Raw genomic sequence first — 21,113 nt, forward strand, 5'->3', positions numbered from 1 at the left:
AACCATTAAAAGAAAATAAATAGTCTTTGGAATAAAATGTCATAAACACCTCTTCATAGGGTATGTATTATTTGGATTAAATGGAAAAAATGAATTGAATTTTAATTTGGATTAATTTATTTGTATGGATTCAGATAAGTTATTAAGTATTTAAAAAAGTTGTGGTAAAATCTTAGATTTAACTCTTATTGACTGAATTTAGATGTAACTCGTGATGACGAACTTAGTTCATCATTATGAATAACCTTACATACTTTAGTGATGAATCTCGAAGAAAAATCTTGGAAGATGAAGTGTGGAGAAGAATCTTGGATTGAAAACCTTAGATATATCTTGAAGAGAATCTTGAACTTGGATGTAATGACCCGGAAGGTCATTTTTAGAAAATTCCATAAAATTACCATTTTACCCCTCTCGACATTACCCCCGAATCATTTCTGAACGAGTTTTGAAATTGGTTTCGAGTTTTGAGTTAAAGTTGTGAATTATGGGGATTTTGGAAAGGCTAAATTTGTTAAAGAGTGGTTTTCGGTCTTTTAGAGTTTCGAGTGTTAGAATGAAATTATGTCTACTCCATCTGTTTCAGAATATGGAAATTGATCTTAAAGAGTTGTCAGTTTCTGATTTGGAGTCTTTTTGAGGATGAAAGGTCCTAAGTTGGAAATTATTGAAATTTAGTCTTTGGTTGACTTTGATGTCAACATTCAAGGTTCGGTTGCTCAAATTTGGTTTGGTCCACATTCCGGGTTCGGATGCTTGGATTGGATTTCTGATAGTTATATTGGATTCGGAGGATAATTTTAGGCCTAGAGGAGGTCTTGATTGATTTTTTTGAGGTCCCGAGCTTTGATTTAGCCTTTTCAGGCGTTATGATTAGTTTCTTGTGACTTACACGAGACTCAAGTCAAAGAGACATCAAATTCGTGTTTCAATGGTCACATTGTGTTTGGAATGTCGAGTGTAGTCAATTTGCATATATGTTTTGTGTGTACGGGGTTCCCAATGAATCTAAGGGCCCTTTCAATGATTTAAGAGTTGGCTGATTTTCTGATGCCTGAGTTCTATGCTCTCCGCATTCGCTATAGGCCTTCCGTTTTAGCAACCTTCACGTTAGCGAAGGCATGATTGCTAAAGAAAATTCCGGAATTTTGAGAGGTTTGCTTTTGTGAACCAGTGGTCGCTTTCGCGACGGTCACGACTGCGACCCTGAGTTTACAAAAGTGAGATCAAAGAGGGTTTTTGACAGAAATTTGGGGTTTTACCCTCATATTTTCCCATTTTGAGATTTGGAAAATCATTAGAGGGGATTTTGAAGAGATTTTTTTAATGTTAAATCATTTGGGTAAACCTTTGTGACCCTAAAACTTCATTTTTCTTTTAACATGTTTGAATTTTAACATCAAAACATGGGATTTTGATTGGCAAATGACAAAGTTTCTCAAGAACTTGAGTTCTAAAGTAAAACAGTGATTCTGAGCTAATTTTAACTCTTTTTTTTAAATGGTCTTCACTAATTATTTCTAAATGCCTTTGGTAACATTTCAAGTAAAGATTTTTGAATTCAAACCTCATTTAATTTTCAGAATTGGGTTTTTGAGTTGATTTGACCCATTTTTCAAATATATGCTATGAAAGTTGTTATTTTGGAATATTATTGTGACTACTTGATTGAATTAGATTGTGTGGCTTTGGACATAGTTCGGAAAGGGAAGGCTCAAGTCTTGAATTGACTGCAGATTTAATTGAGGCAAATAAACTTCTAAACCTCATAAAACTTGTAGAATCTTGTATTTTCCTTAATTATGTGTGTTGGGGAGTAATGGGAATGAGGTGATGTGTTCAATTATTCCACTCAATTTATCTTAATGAATAAAAAGGGGATTAACGAAAAAGACAAGGTGTTGATAGTTGTGCTTTGTGAATTGCTTTGTTGTGGACCCTAATTTATTCATTAATGAAATGCTTTAATGACATTTCATGGACTTGAATTGCTTGAGTTATTATCTCTTTCTTATGGTGTGAAATTGCTTATTTGCATTGATTTCTCTTTACCGTGATGAGACATGTGATGATTATGCGGAAGGGAAATGGTTCTGGCAAGTAAAATGATATAAAGCCGAAGGAAAATGGTTCCGGCTAGTGATATGCATGATATAAAGCCGAATGGAAATGATTTCGGCTAGTGATATTGTGTCGAAGGAAAATGATCCCGACAAGCGACATGATATTAAGCCAAAGGGAAATAATTTCGGCTAGTGATATTGTGCCGAAGGAAAATAATTTCGGCAAGTGGTTCTATATAAAGCCAAAAGGAAATGGTTCCGGCTAGTTATATTGTGTCGATGGAAAATGACTATGGCAAGTGTTTGATTATTGTGATTCGATGAACCTGATACTTGTATCTAATTGATCTACTTGATACTTGTAATTGATCCACTTGATATTTGTGATTGACATACTTGATACTTGTTGGTTGACGAACTGTGACTGTTGGACTATGATTGATAACCTTGAGAACTGTGAATTGTAAAACTATTAGATTGGGCTGATTTCTATGCAGGTTGTAGTTGAGGCGGTTTAATTGGGATGAAAGGGCTGATAATTTTGTTTTGTTTAGGTGGTTACTTGTTGAGTACGTCCTTAACACCATAAATAGTTACATTGCTACCCTTTTGGTTTCATCCTTAAATTGTTTGCCTTTTAATTTTTTTTTATCAATTTTATTGCCTTTTGACTCCGGACTAATATATATATATATATATATATCATTGTTTTATTGAATCTAAAAACTAGAAAATTAAATGAATTTATTGAATCTGAAAAATTACAAAGTACAATGTCACAGATGAAAAAACATTGTTTTATTCTTCTCTCTCTCTAAGAAATATTTTGCATCCTGGTCCATCTTGAGGGCTTCAAATTAATGTTTCATTTTATCAATATCTTCTGCAAAATCTACAAATAAAAACATATATATTTAAATGAAAACAATAGAACATTTCTATGATCAGGTCAATTATATAGTAACTAATTACATGTTAATTTCTATAATAGGCTAAACTACATAGTTAATGTCTTAATGTAACAAAGATTTGTTACATTCTTAGTGTATATAACTTAAATTCAGTAAGTTAACGTACTATATATATATCACATGTTAAATTATACATATATATGTTGATAATACAAAAAATATTTACCTTGGAGAATCTGAGCAACACATTCACCTCCACAATGAGTCTCACAAGCAGTTTTTTCCTTGCCACTAGCAGCACATAAAATTACACATTTAGTGCAACATTTTTCATATTCAACAGCCATATCTTCATATGTGTTTCTGAATTTTTCATCATTTATTTCTTTGGTAGCCATGGAGATGTCCACACATGAAGAAATCACAAAAATGCAAATGAGAAACACTGCAAAAAGCTTCTTTGATGCCTCCATTTTTATTTTTTGTTTTTTTAAATATGTTTGTTGTTTTTTGTTTGGTTTTTAGATGATTTGATTAATGTTATTGTATATCCAATTTATAGGTGTTTTGGAACATCAAAATACCTCAAATTAAAGTGGTTGATAACCAATTTTATAGGGAATTTTTGGTTGTGTGACCTTTCATTTTAGTTGGTATTAGAGACTTAGTTTACTAAAAACTAGGAATTGTTATATGATATCTCACCAAGAAATATTTAATTTTTTTTGTCTATATTCATTTTATTAAGGGAAAAAAGGACAAATATATCCCTGAACTATCGTAATGGTATGCAGATACCCTCCGTTATATTTTTGGGACATTGGTGCCCTTACCGTCCAAAGGCTAGAGCATATATACCCTTTATACTAACGGACATACACGTGTCATAATCTTATCCACCAACCCGACATTTATTAAATATCAGATCGATGGATCCTATTTAGTCTTTTGTTAGAGTGAAGGGCATATATGCTCTAGTTTTTGGACGACAGAGGCATCAATGTCCCAAAAATATGACGGAGGGTATCTGCATACCATTTCCGATAGTTCGGAGGTATATTTGTCCTTTTCCCCTTTTATTAAAGTCTTATTAATGATCTTTTGTACATTTGTTATGAATGAATACCTTGTTTTGATTATCCTTTATTCTATTACAATTTATAATGTTAGAAGGCATGATTATACTTTTGTCTAGGTTTTTATTATTTTATTTTATTTAGTTTTTGTGTTGTTAATTTATACTAGAAAAGCTTATATGGGGATATACTTACATCTAGGATTGTTCAAATCAAATCGAAATCAATAATTCAAACCAATTTTTTTATTGATTTATCGATAATGTAATTTCATTAATTTTTTAATTATCGGGTTATCGATTCTTAATGGTTCGAGGTTTTTCTTAATTTATATAAATCAATAAATTATATTTATACCATTTGGTAAATAAAGTTCTTGGTTTAAGGTTTAGTTTCATACTTTTATTTTTGGTTGTCTCAAACCCTCGGATTTTATCTACAATGTGTCAGTGTTTGCTTTTGAGCAAGATGCAATCTATCAACTCGTCTACATGGTTCATTTGGCCAGTCACCTTGTTTCTAAGTGATTCTAGATGTGATTTCTTGTGTGTATCAAATCTTAACGATTAAAGAGACAACAATCAATAACCAAGAAGCCAATATCTTAAGAATCCCAAATTTTGGAAAACATTTCTATCCAAGACTTCCCCGCAGATGCAAACCATGCCCGCAAACTCGGACCAATAATTCATTAAAGTCTGTGAACACGGAGGCTAACTAAATAACCATCCGCAAACGCGGTGGCCTCCACACGAACATGATGGCCTACCTGCGAAAACGGTGGGCACCAGATATAACAACAAAATCAACAACCACCAAAAGTTTCGAAAGGACCTTCAGAATTCATTCGGAACTCCATACACACAAACTAAATATGTCATCCAACTAAACTCAACGTTTTGGACTCAATGGAACCATAAATACAAATCTGAGATATCCTTGATTCGAAACTCGTAAAAGTCACAATAACTAACAAATGCATAAAAAGACCAAACTAAGCTTGGGATCTCTAAAAATTCAACCAAGACCTCTCTTAGGCCTAAAATCATCCCCCAAATTCAAAGGAATTGTTGGAAGTTTAATACGAGCATCAGAACTCTGAATGTTGACCAAAGTAAACTAAAGACCAACATCACCCAAACTTCCAAATTTAAGACGTCAAATTCACGAAACAACTCTGAATTTGAAACCGACGACTCTCCTAGACCTAATTCCACATTGTGGAGCTAATGGGACTAATAGAAGTTCATTTTGAGACTCTAAACTCCGATTGACACCGAAAACCACCTTTAACCAACTTAAGTCTTTCAAAATTTCTAAAAACCACAAATTTTTACTAAACTTTAAAAATCAACTTCACAAACCAATCAGAAATTACTCGGAGCAAAAATTTGGAGGGGTAAAATTGTAATTTTACAAAAAATTCCAAAAATGACCTTCCGGGTCATTACACAATGTTGATGATGAAGTTGAAGATGATACATTATACAATATCTTTGAAACCAGTACACCTATGGAAGCACTTGTCGCGTCTAGAACTCATCGTAACCTTTTGATGCAGTTCGAGAAGACAACACCGAAACTTTTGGATGCAATAACAAAATCAAAGATGCGCTTCTACTAGATTTAAATTTTAAATGTTGGTTGCATTTTGTTGATTGTGTTGAAAGTAGACTGTTCTTCATCCCTTCTGTGCATTGAATCAATTGGATCATTCTCTAATTTTTTCCTTATTGCATCTTGTTGCTTAGTAACAATAGATTGGTCAACACAGTATGTTAAGATGATGTATTCATTTTTGGGTTCTTCTGTAGGTACTTAAAAGCTGAAACTTTAAATCATAATGATAATATGAGAAAGGTGTACATATATTAGAAAATATATTAAAGAGATATAATATTACTTCTCTTTGTTTATATATTTTTTCAACTTGCAAATATGATTTTTATGATGTTATTAATTATTGACACGATCGAATAAACGAACCGAAAAAAAGTAGGAAAAAAGAGAAAAAAACAAACTAAAAGAAACAATCTATCTACCTTCAGAATGTAGGAATAAAATTGTGTATGTACACATTACCCTCCTCGCCCACTGTTAGGATCGAAAATAAACAAGTGTAATGCGGAAGCTAGCAAAGCAAACATAAAAAAACAACGAGTAAGAAGACAAACGAGAAACACACCAAGAGACACAAAGATTTAACGTGGTTTGGTCAATCGACCTACGTCCACAAAAGAGATGAGCAATCCACTATAAATATGAGAGTACAAAATATAGAGAGAAAAAACTTCAACCAATTCACTCGAAATACAAGGAGGTTCACAAATTCTCCTCCATAACAGAAACTCTCAAAACTCTAGGACTACATTGTGAATGTTGATTAAGTTAGAAAGAACAAGCCTATATTTATAGAGTCCTAAAACATTTTCCTACTATAAAAGGACTAGTCAATCCAAAATCTTTTCCTAAAAGGAAAACTTATAGAATGATACGAAGTTTTAAAGGCTCAAATTTGTCATTGAACTTTGAAAAAAGACTCATTTATAACTTTCGTTAAAAGTTTGGCTTATCTATGTCATTTTCGTTGGCATATTTGAGTCTAATCCCTTTTTAAGATAACGTCGTTATGTATATATATATATACATCATTGTTTTATTGAAGCTAAAAATTAAAAATTAAACGAATTTATTAAATTTGAAAATTACAAAGTACAACGTCACAGATGAAAAAACATTGTTTTATTCTTCTTTCTCTCTAAGAAATATATTTTGCGTCCTTTGGTCCATCTTGAAGCTTCAAATTAATGTTTCATTTTCTCAATATCTTCTGCAAAAACTATAGATAAAAACATATATATATATATATATTAGAAAGTGAAAACATCAGAACTTTTCTATGACAATTATTACTTGTTAATTTCTATGATTAACACACACATATATATATTGAAAAAAGAAAAAAGGAAAAAGGACAAATATACTCCTAACTATCGAAAAATGGTATGCAAATATCCTCTGTCATACTTTTGGGACATTGGTGCCCCTGTCGTCCATAAACTAGAGCATATATGCCCTTCATTCTAACGGAAGACTAAATAGAGGCAAGTGGCGCAATCTTATCCGTCAATCTAATATTTAATAAATATCGGGTTGGTGGATAAGATAATGACATGTGTATGTCCGTTAGTATAAAGGGTATATATGCTCTAGTTTTTGGACGACAGAGGCATCAATGTCCCAAAAATATGACGGAGGGTATTTGTATACCATTTACGATAGTTTGGGGTTAAAAATTTACCTTGGAGAATCCTCTGAACGCAATCACCTCCACATTGAGTATTACAACTATCTTTAGGCCTGCCAGTGGTGGCACATACAGTGCTACATTTATAGTAGCAATTATCCAATTCACTTCCAATATGTTCATATGTTTTTCTGAATTTTTCATTGGTAATTGCTTTGCTAGCCATGGAGATGTCTACAGATGAAGAAATCACAAAAATGCAAATGAGAAACATTGCAAAAAGCTTCTTTGATGCCTCCATTTTTATTGTTTTTTGTTTTTTTTAAATATGTTTTGTTGTTTTGTATTTGATTTTTGGATGATTTGATTAATGTTATTGAATATCCAATTTATAGGTGTTTTGGGACATCAAAATACCTCAAATTAAAGTGGTTGATAACCAATTTTGTAGGGAATTTTTGGTTGTGGTTGTGTGTGATTTCTTTTTAGTTGGTATTTAGAGACTTAGTTAACTAAAAATTAGGAATTATAACATGATATATCAATAAGAAAAACTTATCGATAAATCGAAATTGATAATTTGAATAAAAAATTATTGGTTTATCGATTTAGCGGTTTTAGTAATGATTTTATTTATTTTATTATCGGGACGTTTTTTATTCTCAACAGGTTAATAGATAACCCAATAGTAAATCAATAAATTATATTTATACCATTTTTTTTAATTGAACGACCCTTAAGGGGGTCACGGGCTGAGCAACACCCCCAGGCCTTATTTATACCATTCGGTATATAAAGTTATTGACTTAAGGTTTAGTTTCATACTTTTTATTTTTTGTTGTCTCAAACTCTTGGTTATTCTATAATATGTCAGTGTTTGCTTTTGAGCAAGATGCAATTTGTCAACTCATGTGTATGGTTCATTTGGTTTGTGATTTTCAATGTGATTTTTCGTGTGTCATATCTTAACGGTTAAACCGATAATCAAACCAACAACAACCAATAACTATAAGTCAATATCTTAATGGTTCTATAATGGTTTACTCTTAAACCCTCAGCTTGATGGTTTGAGTGGCTCGGGCTTCGCTAGGGATTTACATGATGAACCTAGTCAAGGTCCAATGGCTTCAATCAAGGTTAATTCAAGTAAGGAAGACCTTGGCATTGGCGTGGCTAAGACATGCAAGGCAAGATGTGACTAAGGCATGTAAAGGGCTGGGCAATGCAAGGTTGTGATCATGGCATGGTCGTGGCTAAACAGGTTCGAGGGCTAAGTGTTGGGTAAGAACAACGACTCAGGAAACTGAACCACAATGGAAAGCTCTGCGAGGCAGGACCTGTGCACAGTGCATGCACGAGGGCACGCGCAAAAGTGGGCGGCCAGAGACAAATTTTGGCGTCAAATTTGAAGGTTGCCTGCGTGTGCCTCATACATGTATGAGCAGTTGGCGGTTTCCGCAGTTTCTAGCCGTTGGGACTTTGTCAGCATTGTAGATAAGATTCGTTTGTCTAAAATTCAAATTGGCCTATCAGTTGGGGATCATGTCAATCGAAGTAGTTAGGACTGTGTGTGGGATGTGACTAGGTGTTGTGGCCTATTTATGGGCACATGCAGAGCAGTCTCAGGCAGAAGGCTTTTGGTAGAATTTGGAAGACAAAGATTTTGTGTGTTTTCTTTGTGGCACAAGTTTAATACAAAGTTGAGACTTGTTCATATACATGCTTGTGTTTTTCTGTTTTCGTAGGCATTGGCAAAGTGTTGAACTAGATCGTGTTAAGTGTTCTAGACTGCCTAAGTGGGTTAGATCGTCTTGGGTTGACTCTCTTACATTTAGTATGTCTACAAATTATTAACCAATAAGTTGAACCAATAAACTTTAAAATTGATACACAATTCTACTTTTACTGGATGAAATATCTTCAAAGACAATGTCTTTGACGACACATCTTATGCTAGGAGAATTTCCTACACATTTCTTCATTCAAGTATTTTTTTGTAGGATTTTCAAAATAACATAATTTGAGTGACTTATTGCCTTGTTGTATACGTTTCGGAATATGTGTTCTTGAGAGCAAAAGCTTACTGATGAACATAAAGTAAGAGAAAACCTTGAAACACAAAAATATATAACAACTATTTATAGTCAACAAAAGAAATACACAAATTAATATGACATAACAATACTTCACTCGAGCCTTAAAGTACATCCACCAATAAAAATGTTTCACTTGAAAGTACTAAAAATTACGAAAATATTTTAAAATACCATAATCCACGACTCTATTTTTGACATTCAGGAGTCATTTAAATGAAATTAGACAATTTTATCAGTTTTTCGTGTGTGTTAGCTCATGAATATTTTGGTGATATAACTTCAATCGATTTTTTTGAAAAATCTTTTCGACACCCTCTGTAATGAATTGGGGAGCAGTACGTAGTCTCACTATGATCTACGATATTTTTTTGGCATTTAGAAGCCATTTAAAAGGAATTAGGCGATTTTTTTCAGTTTTTCATATGTAGCCCATAAAGATATTGGTGATATGATTTTCGATCGATTTTTTTGTAAAAATTTTACGGGACCTTTCATAATGAGCTGGTGGAGTAGTACGTATATCTTCGCCATGATCCATGACATTTTTTACATTTAGGAGCCATTTAATAGGAATTAGGCGATTTTCTTGATTTTTCATGTGTGCTAGCCTATTAATATTTTGGTGATATGATTTCCAGACTATTTTCTTGAAAAAACTTTACGGGGCTTTATGTAATGAGTTGAGGGAGCATTATGTATAACCTCACCATGATACACAATATTTTTTGACATTTAGGAACCAATTAACAAGAATTAGACGAGTTTTTCAGTTATTCTGTGTGTGTTAATTTATTAATATTTTGGTGATATGACTCTCAGTCGATTTGAAAAAAAAATTACAGGACCCTGTAATGAGTTGTGGAGCAGTACGTATAGACTCACCATGATCCACGTTATTTTTTGGCAGTTAGGAGCAGTGGCGGAGCCAGAAATTTTAATAAGGGGGTTCAAAATCTGAGAAGTAAACACACGAACTAGTGGAAGGGGGTTCGACATCTATTATACATACCTAAAAAATAATTTTAACCATGTATAAATAGTAATATTTTTCGCCGAGGGGGTTCGGATGAACCCCCTCATTATATGCTGCCTCCGCCCCTGGTTAGGAGCCATATAACAGGGATTAGGCAATTTTTTCAATTTTTCGTGTGTATTGTTAGACCATGAATATTTTGATCATATGGCTTCATGTAACACCCCGACTTTTCAAAACGTCTAAATTAACTCGTATCTTTGTGGAAGACAAGGAGGTTGAGTAATAAATTAAGAATGATGTGGTATGTCCTATTTTAAGTGTTCAAGTGTTTCATCTCAAGTTTTGAAATTAGGTAAGTGACAAAATAAAAGTTGGCGGAAGTTATCGTAAGTTCCTTCTTAAAGATTTCTCTGAAATTTGGGTCAAANTAGCAGTCAAATAGATTTGAGGAATAGGAAAAAAATATTTTTTGAATTTTTCAATGCATAAAAGCAAGGGAATTTTCAAATCGATCTTTTCCTTTATATTTTGCAAATTCAGATAAAATAACACAAATATTTACTAAAACAGAAGAAATAGTTGGATAATATTGACCAGAAGCAACATTTGTTGCTTTATAAAAAACACTTAAAAATTCAATAAGTTCTTTTGTATTTTCCCAATCTTCATAGTCAATTCTCAAATTCGGGTCCGCATTATGAGCATTAAAAACTAATTGTACCGGCTCTTGATAAATATAAGCAACTTGAAGCATTTCAAATAAAGAATTCCATCTAGTGCATACTTCTTTTGGAACTTTTCTATATTCAAGTCCACATTCTTTACAACGATTTTTAAATTCTGTAATTCTAGCTTTTATTTTAGCTTTAAAGATCTAATTACAAGCAAGTCTAATTTTTTCACAAGAAATTCCAAATTGAGAAATACCATCTTTTACTATCAAATTATACACATGTGCGGCACACTTAATATGAAAAGAATCATTATCAATTGGACAAAGTCTACATTTTAAATAATCAATTGCTTTTAAATTATTAGAAGCATTATCTAAAGTGACACTCATTATTTTATCACATATTCCATAAAATTGTAAAACAAAGCCTATTTTTGTTGCTATATAAGCACCGGTTTTAGTTTCTTCAACATATTTATATCCTAATATTCGTTTTTGCATGTTCCATTCATGGTCAATCCAATGGACAGTAATTGTAAAATAATCATTACCATTAGGACTACATCCCATATCAGAAGTAATAGATAATCTACCATCATAATAAACGAATAAACAAAGAAGAAAATGACAATATTCTTTTTGATATTTAAAAAGATCACTTTTAATTGTACTTCTTGGAATACCTTCATAATCTGGGTTATACAATTCCCGAATATACTGAATAAAACCAGGATGTGAAGGAAATGAAAAAGGCAAACCACAAACAGCAACCATTTTAGCTAATTCTCTACGATCTTTTTCTTTACTATATGTGCGGTGTGTGCTTCGGCTAGCCGGGTTAGTCATATTTAATACACTTTGAACCATATTAGAACCTCCAGCTCCCATAGAATTTTCAGGTTGAGGTATTCCATTTCTATTAGCCCTTTCTATATCATCTAGGCGAGCAAATTCTTTATTACACTTTCTCAAATGTGTTCTTAGTCGTCCCGTTCCCCCTTGTGTACCCGTAGTTACATGTTTCATGATCAATTTACATTTCGTGCAAGTAACAGTAGTTTTTTCCTCATTTTGTACCAAAAATTTCCATACTAAAGATCTTTTAACACGTACAACGGTCTTTGAAAAAGTAGGTAAAGAGGGGACTTCATCTTGTTCCGGTAATTCGGTAGCCGGACTAGTAGGGGTAGGGGTCTCATCATCTTCCTCATTTATTTCTACTTCCTCATCTAATTCTTCCTCAAAATTAGTAAAACATCTATTTAAAGTTTCATGATCTACTTCATTTTCGGAATTAAATTCAATAGGTCGTGAGTCTCGTGTAAAAGAAGTTTCATCAACATGAGTATAATCATTAGTATTAATTCTAAATCTAGGAGGTGGCAAATTTTTAGAATTAGAACTACTTCCTCCTCCCCTATTATTTTTTCTTTCCGACATTGGTCTTTTACCACTATATTTTTCAAAATTCATGTTCAAGTTTAAAATAATTAATATTATGAAAAACAAGCAAAGATAATATAACAAAAAAATAAAATAACTTAATTAATAAACAAATAAAAAATTAAAGTTGGAACGAATGTACCGAACGTCTACGTAAAAGTAGACGTATAACCAAAGCCGGAATTGAGAGATGCCAATTGAAGCTTCCGATTTACTTCAAATAAATCTCCGAAATTCGAACTCCAAGTCAATATCACAAAATAATAATTATGAATTTATGAGAGATTGAAAATTAAGAGATTTTATAAGATATTAATGAAATAGTTTGTGAATTTGTGATTTAAATGAAAAAATATGAGTATATTTATATTGTTAATGGGTAGAGAGGGGTGGGGGGCTGTTTGGAGCCGTTTTGGGCCCCAGCCCAACAGCTAAAAGGGCCCAACGGCTCTATAACGTTCACATTTTTTTTTTAAAAAAAAAATAAATAAATAAATTGACCGTTGAACCGGACCGGAACCGGTTCTTACCAAACCGGATCAATCGGATAAAAATTCGGGTTCCGTTTCGGTATCGGTTCCGGTACCTATAAGACCGGTTCAACCGGTACCGGTCTTACCAGTACGGGAACCGGACCGAACAAAAACCGATCCGTTTGCCAACCTTACTTCCGGGTGATTTTCTGAAAAAACTTTACGGGACACTCCACAATGAATTGCGAGAGCAATATGTATAGCCTCACCATGACCCACGACATTTCTGTGCATTTAGGATCTATTTAACAAGAATTTGACGATTTTCTCAGTTTTCCTGTGTGTTAGCCCATGAATATTTCGGTGACATCGTTTCTGATTGATTTTATTTTTTTGAAAAAACATTACGGGACCCTCCGATCCACGACATATTTTTACATTTAAGAGCCATTTAATAGGAATTGTGCAATTTTTTCAATTTTTCATGTGTTATTTCATGAATATTTTGGTGATATAATTTTCGATCGATTTCTATTAAAAAAAATGGGGCCTTCTATAATGAATTGGGAAATTGTACTTGTAGTATTATTTTATCAATTTTTAGTATTTTGGTAATGTGATTAGATTATTTTATCAATTTTCGCATGTGTTAGGACATAAATATTTTGGTGATATAGTTTTGAGTGTTTTTTTAAAAAAAAAAAAAAAAAACTTTATGGGATTAAACCTTAATTTACACGTTTCTGAATTTGTCAATTTCTTGCATTTGACAAAAGCAATAAATCTGTGAACTCACAGCAATTCCATTTGCTACCGTCTTTTTCAGCACAATATCTGATTTTTATTTGGGGCTTTTCTCTTGAGTTATCTTCTTTGCTTAGCAAGGTAAATGCTTCTATTTATTTCAACAATTCCATTGAAATCATTTGGGAATCTTGGATTATTTCTACTTCATTGTGGAATTGACATAAATTTCTGTTTTTCTTGTAAAGATTTGTTCTTACCCAAAATCTCAAACACCCCAAGTGTTGTTCTTCGGGATTGTTGCTACTTTATTGTGGAATTATCATAAATTTCTCTGTTTCTTGTAAAGATTGGTACTTACCCAAAATCTGAAACACCCCAAGTTTTGTTCTTTTGGATTGTTGCTACTTCATTGTGGAATTAGTATAAATTTTTCTGTTTCTTGTAAAGATTGGTTCTTTTTCAAAATCTGAAACACCCCAAGTTTTGCTCTTTTGTGTTCTTTTACTTTATGTTAGGTGTTGAGTTTCAATTAGGGGAATCTTTAGGTACTCTTTCAGATGGGGTTTTGGGTTTGCTCAAAGAATTTAATTATTGTAATAATTAAGTTATTGGAGCTGAAGGAATATAAGGGTAATGGGAGAAAAACTGTAAGAGGAAGATTGAGTCAGAAATGTTGAGAAATTAGGTGAAAATATAGCAAGTTCACTTCATTGATGATGCAATATCGTCATGATTACATAAGTCTTTCTTCTGTATCGAGGATCATCAAAATAAACAAGAATACTATTTCGATGGAAAATACCATTTATGGGATGCATTAGAGAGTATGAAAGATTAAGAACTAGTGTGGATGGTTATAATATGTTTCTAAGCTCTTATAGGCAGTGGCAGTNGCCTGAGTTTTGGCTTTAGGAGTCAGTTGCGCCCCTTGAGTTTGGGGCGTGACACTTCAGGTCGAATTTTTTGATAAAGTTGTTATGGGACCTTTTGTAATGAGCTGGGGGAGCAGTACATATAGCTAACATTGAAGAGCCATTTAACAGGAATTAGACGATTTTTTAAGTTTTTCAGAGATATTACCCTAGAATATTTCAGTGATTTGTCTTTCAGGCAATTTTTTTCCAGGACACTCCATAATAAATTAGGGGAGCACTATGTATACTCACCATGATCCACAATATTTTTGAGCATTTAGAAGCCAAGAATAAGGCGATTTTCTCAAATTTTCATGGGGGTTAGCCCATGAATATTTTGGGGATAAGCTTCCGGGTGATTTTCTAAAAAAACTTTACGGGACACTCCACAATGAATTGGGAGAGCAATATGTATAGCCTCACCATGACCCACAACATTTCTGTGCATTTAGGATCTATTTAACAAGAATTTGACAATTTTCTCAGTTTTTCGTGTGTGTTAGCCCATGAATATTTCAGTGACATGGCTTCCGATCGATTTTTTTTTTGAAAAAACATTACGGGACCCTCCATAATTAGTCGGGGGAGCATATGTATAGTTTCACCATGATCCACAACATATTTTTACATTGAAGAGCCATTTAATAGGAATTGTGCAATTTTCTCGATTTTTCATGTGTTATTTCATAAATATTTTGGTGATATAATTTTCGATCGATTTCTATTAAAAAAATATGGGACCTTCCGTAATGAATTGGGAAATTGTACTTATAGTATTATTTTATCAATTTTTAGTATTTTGGTAATGTGATTAGATTATTTTATCAATTTTCGCATGTGTTAGGACATAAATATTTTGGTGATATAGTTTTGAGTGTTTTTTTTTAAAAAAACTTTGTGGGATTAAACCTTAATTTACACGTTTCTGAATTTGTCAATTTGTTGCATTTGACAAAAGCAATAAATCTGTGAACTCACAGCAATTCCATTTGCTACCGTCTTTTTCAGCACAATATCTGATTTTTATTTGGGGCTTTTCTCTTGAGTTATCTTCTTTGCTTAGCAAGGTAAATGCTTCTGTTTATTTCAACAATTCCATTGAAATCATTTGGGAATCTTGGATTATTTCTACTTCATTGTGGAATTGACATAAATTTCTGTTTTTCTTGTAAAGATTTGTTCTTACCCAAAATCTCAAACACCCCAAGTGTTGTTCTTCGGGATTGTTGCTACTTTATTGTGGAATTATCATAAATTTCTCTGTTTCTTGTAAAGATTGGTACTTACCCAAAATCTGAAACACCCCAAGTTTTGTTCTTTTGGATTGTTGCTACTTCATTGTGGAATTAGTATAAATTTTTCTGTTTCTTGTAAAGATTGGTTCTTTTTCAAAATCTGAAACACCCCAAGTTTTGCTCTTTTGTGTTCTTTTACTTTATGTTAGGTGTTGAGTTTCAATTAGGGGAATCTTTAGGTACTCTTTCAGATGGGGTTTTGGGTTTGCTCAAAGAATTTAATTATTGTAATGATTAAGTTATTGGAGCTGAAGGAATATAAGGGTAATGGGAGAAAAACAGTAAGAGGAAGATTGAGTCAGAAATGTTGAGAAATTAGGTGAAAATATAGCAAGTTCACTTCATTGATGATGCAATATCGTCATGATTACATAAGTCTTTCTTCTGTATCGAGGATCATCAAAATAAACAAGAATACTATTTCGATGGAAAATACCATTTATGGGATGCATTAGAGAGTATGAAAGATTAAGAACTAGTGTGGATGGTTATAATATGTTTCTAAGCTCTTATAGGCAGTGGCAGTGCCACTCTTGTCCAAGAGGTGTCAGTTGACAACCATTCGATTGGAAAATTACACAGTGTAGATAGGGAAATTTTTTATGTGTTCGTTGAATCCCGTTGGATTCTTTTTGTGCTTACTTCTTTATATTTGGACTATTTCTTGTGAAAATCCTGGCCCCACCAGTGCTTGTAGGAATAGAAAATGGTTGTTGGAACCTTGAGTTTATGACACTCATATGCTTACTTCTTTGACATGTGTCGTATTCTTGCTGTCAAGTTCACTTTTTTGGCATATATCACGCTCCTGCACAACCCTTTTTGCATCATCGATTTGTTTAGGTCAATTTCAAACTGCTATTGAACCATCCTTTTTGGAATCATCTAATTACTTAGGCCAATTTGAAACTGAGTTTAGTTTCTATTGAGTTGCTACTATACCTCAGTGTGCAGTAACGACTGAAGCGTGCATGATTTCTGTAAGCTGTTTCCTGGCTCTGTCTGCCCTTTCCACCCATGTTTTTTCCTTGATATCTGAGCACCTTATCTGAAGAGTTACATGAGAAATAGGATTTGGCCTACTGCTTAGGGCTGCAATGGCCTTGATGGTGTCGTCATCATCTGCATAGTCGTCTATGACTTCTTTATTCATGTTGGTTGCATCTTGTTGATTGTGTTGCAAGTAGACTGTTCTTCATCCCTTCTGCACATTGCATCAACTGGATTATTCTCTCCTTTTTCTCTTATTGCATCTTGCAGCTTAGTTACAATAGATTGGTCTACACAGCATGTTAAGATGTATTCATCTTTGAGTTCTTCTTTAGATACTTAAAAGCTGAAATGTTCAGTCACAATGATAATATGTGAAAGGTATAGATATTGTCTCCATTTTAATACAGCCAATGAAAGGTCTATGAGATCTTTTTCATAGGTTGAGAGACCTTGATGTTTAATGCTAAGTGCTTGACAAGGGATTGCAATAGGTTTTCCTTCTTGCATTACCACATCACCTATCTGTTTAGTCTTAGTTATGCAATTTCACATTCAAGGTTTTGGTAAAATTCTGTAGTACTGACCTATAAAGAAATCGATAATGCCAAACGGTGAGCCTCTATCATGGATTTTTTAAGGTCTAGGAATGCAGTGGTGGCTTCACGGAGTCCGTGAAGAAATATCCCTTCTTCAGTGGTATAGTAAGGGGCCCGCTGATCTTCCGTAATTTCTTATATGTCCTCCGTGATAGAATATTAGGTCAAGAGATTCCTTCAGCTCCTTGATTGAAAAGGACTATGGCGAATTTCTCTTTGATAATGCCATAATGGTGGTGTCACAGAATTTGTATATCCAACCCCCAAGTACTCCCCTTGGATATTTGCAAGCAAATGACACTCGCTTAGCAACTAAGCACAATCTCTACGTGCTGCAAATAATCTGTAAACGAGAAGCCGTAAACTAGAACATCCAAGAAAACAAGGATGATTCCCTTAGGTAAATTCCAAAGACATCATGCATACGGGACCATATTTGTAAATTTAAAGGGAATCACCCTGAATTACCACCTACTATGGTCCAATAGGTAACCATCAAGTTTGTACCTGAATGAATGGGCATAAGGAGGACAGAGGGAAGGGTATTCAAATGCAAGGTGAGCTTGAACATGGAATTGGTGAAATGAGATAATTGACATTGTTAGGTATTGATGTGTTAAATTCATCATGGAGCAAGGTTACAAAAGAAAAAAAAGGATTATTCATCTTGTTTCGGTCTACTATATAGCCAAGTTTTTTTAGCTTTTTTGAATTGGAAGTTTCTAAATGTGATGTGCGCTTGGCATTTACTCCTGTTACAATATCTCTAGGTAAAGCTAGGCCACTGTGGAACGAGTTTTTCTGTAATCCTTTGAAAACCTCAGTGCACTGATTGTATTACTAATGTATGCTAGTCTCTCTGCCGCCACTGCCGACTTGTACAAAGTTTGGCTGAGAAGAGATGTTGGCCTTTTCTATTAAGAAGAGTGTTACTTGTGATATATAAAGTGCTAGCAGTTCACATTATGATTCTCTTTATTCTACTGTAAGGATAATTATGTATGTTCCGTGTTAATTCATTTGCTTATCAATCAAATGATTCAAATTGCATATTTCAGGTTGACGTCAACCAATAGTAGTACACCAACATTATATTTGTTGATAAAGATAGGTGCAAGCTTGGTGGTTATGACTGCACTCATCGAAGGTCTTCCTGATGCTGTTGCCATTAGGTGCCTTGCACGGGTTCCATTCTACCTTCATCCAAAGTTAGAGCTTGTTTCCCATTCCTGGAGAGCTGCTATTCAAAGTGCTGAACTATTTAAAGCTAGACAGGAGGTCAACTCATCTGAAGAATTTTTATGTGTATCCGCATTTGAACCTGAAAACTTATGGGAGCTCTATGATCCTACACATGACCTTTGGATTACTCTCCCGATTCTCCCCTCCAACATCAGTCATTTTGCTCGCTTCAGTGTTGTTTCTACTGCTGGGAAGCTGTTTGTTTTAGGTGGTGGCAGTGATGCTGTGGATCCATTGACAGGTGACCAAGATGGAATTTTTGCAACTGACAGGGTCTGGTCATATGATCCTGCAACCCGAACATGGAATCCGCGTGCATCTATGCTTGTACCTCGTGCCATGTTTGCTTGTTGTGTGTTGGATGGGAAGATAGTCGCTGCAGGGGGTTTTACTAACCGCAGAAAATCAATATGCAATGCGGAAATCTATGATCCTGAGACGGATGTCTGGGTACAATTACCTGATCTCCATCATGCGCACAATTCTGCTTGCTCGGGAGTAGTTTTTGGTGGTAAAGTTCATGTCTTGCATAAAGGATTGTCAACTATTCAGGTTTTAGAAAATTTCAAGCAGGGTTGGATTGCTCACGAGTATTCTTGGCTCCAGGGCCCGATGACTGTCGTTAGGGAAAGTCTTTATGTTATGAGCAATTGGTTCATTTATAAGCAGGAAGGAGAATCAAGAAGAATGATAGTTTCAGCATCTGATTTTCGTAGGAGAATCGGGTATGCTATGATAGGGTTGGGAGATGATATTTATATAGTTGGAGGGGTTAATGGACCTGATTACTGGAATTGTAGCGTCAAAGTGCTGTCTGATGTTGATGTCTTGACCCTTGGAAGTGAGAGGCCAGCGTGGCGTAAGGTTGCTCCATTGACAAGGTGCAAAGGGACAATCCTTGGCTGCACACAGCTGAGAATTTAGGACAAGCATAAATGGGGATGAAATTTATTTCAGTGTTATCAAATAAATGCTACAACGAACATTTGGCACTAAAGGGGCTGCTAGGGATAGCGTGAAGTAGACAAGTGAATAGGAAAAAAGCAAATTGAGATTACTAATGGTGGATGAAGTTTGAGGGTAAACATGTTCCATGCCTTGCCCTTGTCTCCTTTGTCGTAGACTGAAAATGATGGAAATCCTATCTGACATGACTTCTATGAGTTGTCTTAGCAGTGATCGACTTTATTTTATTAGTTGTCTAAAAGCTACAGTAAATGAAATCCCGCGCCAGAAAACATGGAAGCAACAAGATGTTCAGCTTTCTTGTCTAGTGTGTAAATCCTATTGCTTTCAGCTGCTGAGTTCTTGAGAGGAATGAAGTTCACCCTGACTTTGAGAACTGGAGATTTTGACATGATAAAATACATGTATTTGCATTAAGGAGCACTAGTATTTCTTTTTCTTAGTGTTTGTAATTTGAGATGAATTTAAATACTGTAATAGGGTCGGATTCATAGTTGACCTCGACTTGTTTGAGACTGTTGCGTTGTTGTAGTTTAAGATGGATTAACTAGTTGTTTACTTGGTTGCTTCAATCCATGCTTTTGTCGTTAAAGATGCACTTTTTGTCAATTAACCAGGATTAAGGCGTAATTATTATTGTTATTGTCGCCCTTTCACTCTCTATTGGTGTATATATATTAGTTTCTCAAAATATTAGTCAAAGTTTGCCCAATTGTAATTTTACACATGGAGTTGAGGAAGGGTAGAACGTATACAAAGATCTTATTTCTATTTCTCTTTTTGTGAAGTAAAGATGTTTTTTTGTAGATCCTCAACTCAAAAAAAGTGTAACCAAAGCAGGAGATTATGGATTGAACCGTCATTTGCCCTCGAAAATTCTCAATAATAAAAAAATGTGAAAATTAATTAAGGATAATTTCAAGACCTTCACTTAAGTTTAACTTCATAACAATAACCTCTCTAATAGTTTTTTAATATGGAAAATGTTCATATTTATCTTTATACTTTTAAAAAAAATTTGCCTTTCCTCGTACTTTTTCATATACTAGTTTCATAGCACGTGCGCTGTACGTGTGTATCGCATATATAGTATACGATGTTGTAAAATAGAATTAATATTACTAAATTAATGTTTTTAGCAAATAATTATAATTGAAAGAACATAGGACCAATGTTTTTATTAAATGATTAATACATATTGTCATAGAGTTACTTGTATTTTGAGATCATATTGACCAGATATCATTGAAACATTTGAAAATACATTTAGAATTTAAACATGGAGAGAAAGTGACATTTCTTTAGTAGTACTATTTTTACTTCACTCAATTTTGTAAACAAATCTAACCAACAATTTTATTTTATTTTAAAATATCAATAGACTTTCTTCTTGAGGTTATGA

General features: G+C 33.7%; 3 protein-coding genes across 4 annotated transcripts; 1 reads left to right on the forward strand and 2 right to left on the reverse strand.

Moving 5' to 3' along the window:
• Positions 1 to 2,772: 2,772 nt before the first annotated feature.
• LOC125874235 (uncharacterized) lies at positions 2,773 to 3,480 on the reverse strand. The gene is made up of 2 exons (XM_049555078.1): positions 3,201 to 3,480; positions 2,773 to 2,955 (listed from the first exon to the last, which is right to left on the reverse strand). The coding sequence occupies exons 1-2, from the start codon at positions 3,445 to 3,447 to the stop codon at positions 2,921 to 2,923; spliced, it is 282 nt and encodes a 93-aa protein (XP_049411035.1). The 5' UTR covers positions 3,448 to 3,480; the 3' UTR covers positions 2,773 to 2,920.
• A 3,245-nt stretch (positions 3,481 to 6,725) lies between these two features.
• LOC125874385 (uncharacterized) lies at positions 6,726 to 7,600 on the reverse strand. Its single transcript, XM_049555265.1, has 2 exons — positions 7,352 to 7,600; positions 6,726 to 6,889 (listed from the first exon to the last, which is right to left on the reverse strand). Exons 1-2 carry the CDS (start codon positions 7,596 to 7,598, stop codon positions 6,855 to 6,857), a joined length of 282 nt encoding a protein of 93 aa, XP_049411222.1. The 5' UTR covers positions 7,599 to 7,600; the 3' UTR covers positions 6,726 to 6,854.
• Positions 7,601 to 13,710: 6,110 nt separating this feature from the next.
• On the forward strand, positions 13,711 to 20,254 carry LOC125874748 (F-box/kelch-repeat protein SKIP30-like). Of its 2 annotated transcripts, XM_049555765.1 has the most exons (3): positions 13,738 to 13,797; positions 15,654 to 15,686; positions 18,562 to 20,254. In XM_049555765.1, the coding sequence occupies exon 3, from the start codon at positions 18,632 to 18,634 to the stop codon at positions 19,667 to 19,669; it is 1,038 nt and encodes a 345-aa protein (XP_049411722.1). In that variant the 5' UTR covers positions 13,738 to 13,797; positions 15,654 to 15,686; positions 18,562 to 18,631; the 3' UTR covers positions 19,670 to 20,254. The 2 variants fall into 2 exon arrangements, with proteins under 2 accessions (XP_049411721.1, XP_049411722.1); XM_049555764.1 differs by lacking the exon at positions 15,654 to 15,686 and having other exon boundaries at positions 13,711 to 13,843.
• Positions 20,255 to 21,113: the final 859 nt, after the last annotated feature.

Source organism: Solanum stenotomum, chromosome 8, assembly GCF_019186545.1.
Source record: "Solanum stenotomum isolate F172 chromosome 8, ASM1918654v1, whole genome shotgun sequence".
In the NCBI taxonomy this organism is placed as follows: domain Eukaryota; kingdom Viridiplantae; phylum Streptophyta; class Magnoliopsida; order Solanales; family Solanaceae; genus Solanum; species Solanum stenotomum.

Excerpts from the sequence above, each read along its gene's own strand:
- LOC125874385 (XM_049555265.1), bottom strand. The coding sequence starts at position 7,598 with ATGGAGGCATCAAAGAAGCTTTTTGCAATGTTTCTCATTTGCATTTTT. Across the intron at positions 6,890-7,351 it reads CGTTCAGAGGATTCTCCAAG|TTTTTGCAGAAGATATTGAG; the intron begins GTAAATTTTTAA and ends TTTTATCTATAG.
- LOC125874235 (XM_049555078.1), bottom strand. The coding sequence starts at position 3,447 with ATGGAGGCATCAAAGAAGCTTTTTGCAGTGTTTCTCATTTGCATTTTT. Across the intron at positions 2,956-3,200 it reads TGTTGCTCAGATTCTCCAAG|ATTTTGCAGAAGATATTGAT; the intron begins GTAAATATTTTT and ends TTTTATTTGTAG.
- LOC125874748 (XM_049555764.1), top strand. The coding sequence starts at position 18,632 with ATGACTGCACTCATCGAAGGTCTTCCTGATGCTGTTGCCATTAGGTGC.